Genomic DNA, 6,170 nt, shown 5'->3' with positions numbered 1-6,170 from the left:
TCATGGTTTCGAACATTTCAAAAAAAAAATTCTTTTTTTTAAGCTGTATTAATTAAATTGAATTGATTTGTTTTTTCACGCTCTCAGAACGTCCGGTAGATTCTGTAAGTTCTTTATGGAGTTTGACTTCTCTTTCTACTGCCACCTGTGGCATCAGTCATCCCTTTTATATCACCGCTACCTGTCCGTATAAGATTTGCAAACAAATCCGAGCTGCTAAACGATAGCGAGCACGTGTCGACAAACTGTGAACTGATTTGATGTTAAGTGACCGATATTCGGACGCCATAAACATGGACGGTATTTTTCCCCAAAGAGATCGCGAGTTCCACAGATTTTCATGTCACATTATTCATCTCAAATACACGTTTTGAGTTTTTTCATTACGCAATTGTGATATGAAAAACGTTGAACTAGTCGTTTGAAAAGAGAATAAGATGGGAGAAAAAATTGCACATTTTCAAGATACGCTGCAAGAATATTTAAGACTAATTTATTTATTTACTCGTTTTCCGTCTTAACTTACTAATTAGCAGTTTTTACTGCAGTAGAGACGACAGTGCGGATGAAGGTGTCAGGGCGATAATGAGATCCGCAAACCGCAACCTGGCAAACAGTTCTATTCAACTACGTGAATTTTTCAGTCACGATCTTTATCGCCGAAAAATTAGTCGCTTCGGGCACTTGTTAGAGAAAGAACCGAGAGGTAAATACAGCGGTCTTCAGCTTCTCTGTAAACTCTAAGAATCAGTGTTGAATCGATTTTGGTACGAATTTGGAAAATCGAACAAGGCAAGCTAGAAAAAAAGCCTACAAAGGCGGATACAAAATTAAGATGGAAACAAATTCGGAATTGTGTTTTTTCATTCCTGAACTCGTCTCGCGATCATCGTCAATGCAATAACAAAATGCAATCCTTTCAGTAAAATACTTTTGTCCTGACCCTGACACTGAGTAAGTCAGTCACGTCTCGTTGTCGAAGGTAATAATAATGGTAACGACAACGTTCCATACGTAAGTACCGCTGCAAGGGTAATACACATTTCGTTTAGCAAGTGGTCGATAATTTTTTCGTCACTTCATATAAAACGAGAACGATCCGTTACCGCCACTCCAGATACAATCTTGATCTTCCCGAGCTAACCGCATCACCAAAATCCCCGAATTGACATCTGCGCTAATAAATCAAAATCACCTCGCGACATGGTGAGTCGTATAATATGGTTTTATATATTATAACTTATCTGATCTTTACGTAGCGATAATATCCGCGAGAAAACTTGATATGGCAAGCGTAGCAGTTATTGACGCGTTTAGACCTAATTGTCGACCCTTTTATTTTCAAAAATTATAAACCGACGGCGAAAATTGTCAACTTCCCGATTACTGAAACGAGTTTCCAGAGGCTTAGACACTGAAAATTTATTGTTTGGTAATTTTATAACCAAGGATCGAACGGATACAACTTAAAAATGTCAATAACCGGTGCTATACACTTGGGCACTTTATCTGCGTCGGATTAATTTCAGCTTGACTTGTTCGTTCTGACTTTCCTTGCGATTCGTCGTTCCGAAGTACAAACGTAAGTGGGTATTTAGCTAATCGGAAACGTTGATCAACAGAGGCAACATATTTCCCAATAACAAGCAATAGTGAATTTCTCGTCAAGTATTCGAAATCGCAAGTGATGGATATTCCCTCGGAGAAAGTGAACCGACGGTACGTTTCATGCGCACAATTTCAATATAAGCGAAGCAAGTGCTCAGGGCATAAATTTCGATATCGTAGGGAAATTTTTCTAGGTTTAATTACGAACAATTGTCTGCCGGCTTATGCTAGAGGTATCGCACCTTCGATATTTCATACATATTCCGTTATTTTCGTTCGTGATTTTCTGACGCGTACGAACCCAACGAATATCCTGTAATTGATCACCGATTAATCAAAACCCACTGCAGGGTGAAACAAACAAATAAATCATCTCTGCTCGATTATCCCCGTAGGCAAAAATCCTCCTGCAGGTGACAGTCTTCGCGTTTTTGGCATTGTACGTTTCCGGACAGCCGATAAGTCCGCAGGATGTCGAAGGACTCCTGCCGCAGACTCCAAGGACGAAGAATGAGACGGTCGCAGCTATCATCCAGGATCCCGTCGTGAAGGACGCCGTGCAATCGGTCGTCGGTGACGGAACGCTTTCCGGCCTTGTCGTCAAGAAGGACACCGTCATCCTGCCCGCCAGGACACCGGACGTGGTGAGCATGATCCTGGCTAACTGGACCATTTTTCGAACGGAGAACATAAAGGTTTCACCTTCCGTTTGCCGCAGGTCTTGTCTTACAAACAGCAGATACTTATGGCCCCCCTTTCCGACCTCGAGAACATCCGTAAGAACATCACGGAAGCCGCGACTCTCAAAGCAGAGAAGGAGGAAAAATCCGAGGACAAGGACGTCGAGGAGCTTGGAGTGGTCCAAGTAGTTCCTGTCGATGATCGGGAGTTTCCTGATCCTCCGATAATTCGTCGCAGCGTCCCGGAACCGGAAAAGGTGGTTTTCCAGATTTAACCTTTTCACTCACGGAATTCAATTTTTACTACCACGGAAGTGAAATTGTACGTTTTCTATGTATTGTTCGACCCTGAATGCGAATCTGGTAGCAAAAATTTAATAAAACTAAAATCAACCCCTAAAACGGGGTGAAAACGGGGTGAATTATCAACGTTGTTTCAGACAGTGTTCTTGAATGAGATTTATATGAATATTTATTTTTGAAGCAGTACGATTTTAGACCTATATGCAACCCTAACGAGGGTGAAAACTACCCCTGTGCATTGAATTTTGTTAATACTGGACATTCTGAGTTCTTCGTTTGTCAACCAATGAATTCCAAGAGTTTTTAGTATACGTTTATTATCAAATTTCTCCGCTAACGAATCATATTCACGAAATTTTGTTTTGCATATCTTCATTCCTAAGAATTATAAACAATTATGAATGCACAAAAAATCCCAATCAAGTCAAAGTTTGAGTATTTCTTTTTTTTTACCTAAAAATGTAAATCAATCTGTGACCGAAAGAATTAACCTAAGCTCAAACACACGTTGAATTGGCAAATGTCCTTGAATTTATCACAATCTGTAAACAAATTCTTTTACACCGAAGTCGAGAAAAATTTTTATAAAGAAATTTTTCATAAACATATATGATATGTTGTAAAAATCTCTGTACTACATTCTGTAACTAATTCATTAGCAATGCGGATAATAAATATTTTTTACGAGAAATAAACATATATAAAATTCTAAAAAAATAATTAATTGACAATAACAATTGTCGGTAAAAGTAATCCAATCCCTGATACAAAAATAATTCTTAATTACCGAAATTTACAGCAGGAATCGACCGATTCTTCTCAGACAAAGACCGAAGTTCACAAGTTGGAGATTTCGGGCATCGAAGAAAGCGCGATCAAACTTCCCGAGGGAGTTTTTCCGGAGAATATCAGCCTGCCGGAGATAGTCGAGGATAAAATATCGGACCCAGTTGTAGCGGTTGTGAGAGAAAAAATTTTACCCGGTTCTGAAAAATCCGTGCTTACTCTTTCCCTGGCTGCGCCAACGGAATCGGGTATTAAAAAAAGCGACACAACCGCCTGGGAGAAAAAGGAAATTCCGGAATACGGAGCAAGGATTCCAGTCGCTGTAATTATGCCCGAGGAATCGGAGAATCAGCCGGTTGATATCGAGGTAAAACACTGATCGAGGAATCGATATAATTCGTAGAGTATTTTTACACGGTTACAATTCAAATACAATACCAGTCTTCTCCTATAGCTGTAATACTGTAAAGTTATTCATCTCTTTTCATTTCATATAGCTAACTAACTGCGTGTAGAAATTTAGGGATAATTATTATCGATATTTATGGTGATGGTATACGAGTATAACGACTTTATAGGTATACGATATACGTGTGAAGAAAACTTTAAAAATAAGAAAACAATTAATAATAATAATCCATCGATACTGATTATACGAATATGATAATAAAGCTTTTCCGATTGTAAATCAATGATTGTGGGTCTTTCATTACCATGATATTTTTGTTAAATGTTTATACACGTATGTGTAAAATTTTAACAATATTTTCGAAAAGATGTTCTCTTTTTTCTAGCGGCAAATTTTTACATCTCTTTTTATGTTTATTTCAAAATTTCAGGCTAGAAGCCAGACGGCGAAGGAAATTTTAGCAATTTTCACCGTCTCCGGAGACGAAAGTTCTCTTTATCAGAGCGATTCCGGGGATATGGCCGTGGCCGAGGATATTATCTTCAGGCCTCTTTTCCGCTATCGCCAACAGCAGAACGACCGCACCAGAGTTTTGGAAAATAGAGTGTATTATCAGAAAACTCCGTTGTACCGAGGATACAGACCCCCGTACGCTTCGACCGGGGATTATGGGGCACCGTATAAATCCTACAGGAGACGCCAGAGACCCAGATATTATGAGGATTATTGATCGGCTCGAGTATCACGCAATTTGGAGGAAAGAGAAGTGACAAAAATTCGTTTTAATCAAGACTGAAATTTCCACCGATATTCGCTGAGACTTAATTTAGAAAAAAAAAAAAAAAATTACAATAATCCAAATTCCGTAGAAATTTATCCGAGCAAAGCAATTAAGACTGTAATTTGTACGCATTTTCTGTTTAATGAGAATCAAAAATTGACTGACAGAAAAGACTGGAAAAGAAATTCATGGACGCGTGTTACGGTTAATCTTTAATTATTATAAATTATTAACATTAGTTTTAAAAAGTATATTTTTTTCATCGACTATGAATAGATCGAGATAAGACGTTGGTTTTTATTTTTCATTCGTATATGATTATAATTGGTAATAAATGTTAAATGCAAAAATTTGTTTTATGTACGACTGAAATTGAAGTTTTTTAATCGCTGCAACGACTCAATCGTATTCGTATAATTGTTACTATGTGTTTATTTTTAAATCATACATCAGAATGTTCAATCGCACTTCGTCATACGATTCAAAGTAGTAAATGCAAGGCTTAAATCACCGTGCCTGAATCATTCTTTATACATATACTTAATACTTCTCTTTCCGTCGTTACTTCACACGACAATCTGCTGAGTAGAAACTCTTCGAGTTGTTTAAATTACGCTTGTACAAAGTTCTTAGAATCAAATCTGACCTTAGGCTTGCTTTCTTTTCGTCTGTGGGTACATGAATAAAATGAAAAGAGAAGATAAATATTAATAAGAAATCACTACGCAAGAATCGAAAACGGTGTCAATAAATTCCCTGAAATTTTCGTGAAGGAACTCTGTAAATATGTCATGAATTTTATCTAAATTCAATCGAATAAAATATTCCGGGGTGAAAGTGATGGCAGGAAATTCATATCGATAGAATTAGAACCGATTCTGTACAAGAAGATTTAAAAGAAATTTTAGCAGAGAAAAACTTCTACCGTAGTTGTTTAGTGAAAAACGGTACAGTACGTGATAGAAACGAATTTTATTCTCGCCTTGATTCTAAATTCGACAAATTTATTCCGCGTTTAAATTTATTCGTGCTCATTGTACTTGCAAATCGATCGTTAGACGTGGAATTACCGCGATATCGAATTCAACCGGCGTATGATAGCAACGGATTTTTGTCGATCATTTAAGCAGGGTCAAAATCCGTGGCATGAAAATATTCAGCTCTCGAAACACTGAGACCCACTTTTGGTTCGACTTAGCATGCGGCAACGAGTTTGCGGCGACGTTCTCGGCTCCGCGGAATTTTCTTGCGGTTATGAATGACTGACGAACCGCAAATCAAGGAGACTAATTCAGTTCAACAATTGATGCTTAGGTTCGAAGAAATACCGTGATAGTTACTTTAAACATTTCACTGAATATGCTGCCACGGAAAATTCCCAGCGAGAATTGCCGGGTAACACATGTTTATGACAGATCATAATGATGGAGTTGTGCGCAATTATCGACAAGCATGAGTTCGCCGATTAGAATTAAAGCCTAACGATTGCACGCAGGCAAATCTGAGAAAGACGTCATAATACAATAATTGAAGCTACAAAACTCTGGCTGATTATACGGTAAGAAGAAAAAGAAACAAAAAGATCGGTAACGATCTAATTTTC

General features: G+C 37.9%; 1 protein-coding gene across 3 annotated transcripts; it reads left to right on the top strand.

The window, feature by feature from the left end:
* The first annotated feature begins 1,090 nt into the window (after positions 1-1,090).
* Positions 1,091-4,703, top strand: LOC107227465. 3 transcript variants are annotated; one of them, XM_046742173.1, is made up of 5 exons: positions 1,091-1,206; positions 2,004-2,249; positions 2,327-2,545; positions 3,391-3,744; positions 4,217-4,703. In XM_046742173.1, the coding sequence occupies exons 1-5, from the start codon at positions 1,204-1,206 to the stop codon at positions 4,514-4,516; spliced, it is 1,122 nt and encodes a 373-aa protein (XP_046598129.1). In that variant the 5' UTR covers positions 1,091-1,203; the 3' UTR covers positions 4,517-4,703. The 3 variants fall into 3 exon arrangements, with proteins under 3 accessions (XP_046598129.1, XP_046598128.1, XP_046598127.1); XM_046742172.1 differs by having other exon boundaries at positions 2,004-2,252; positions 3,394-3,744; XM_046742171.1 differs by having other exon boundaries at positions 2,004-2,252.
* Positions 4,704-6,170: the final 1,467 nt, after the last annotated feature.

The sequence above is a fragment of the Neodiprion lecontei genome, chromosome 5 (genome assembly GCF_021901455.1).
Source record: "Neodiprion lecontei isolate iyNeoLeco1 chromosome 5, iyNeoLeco1.1, whole genome shotgun sequence".
NCBI classification, from domain to species: Eukaryota; Metazoa; Arthropoda; class Insecta; order Hymenoptera; family Diprionidae; genus Neodiprion; species Neodiprion lecontei.
The sequence above is the reverse complement of the archived record's forward strand: the minus strand, read 5'-3'. Positions and strand labels throughout refer to the sequence as shown.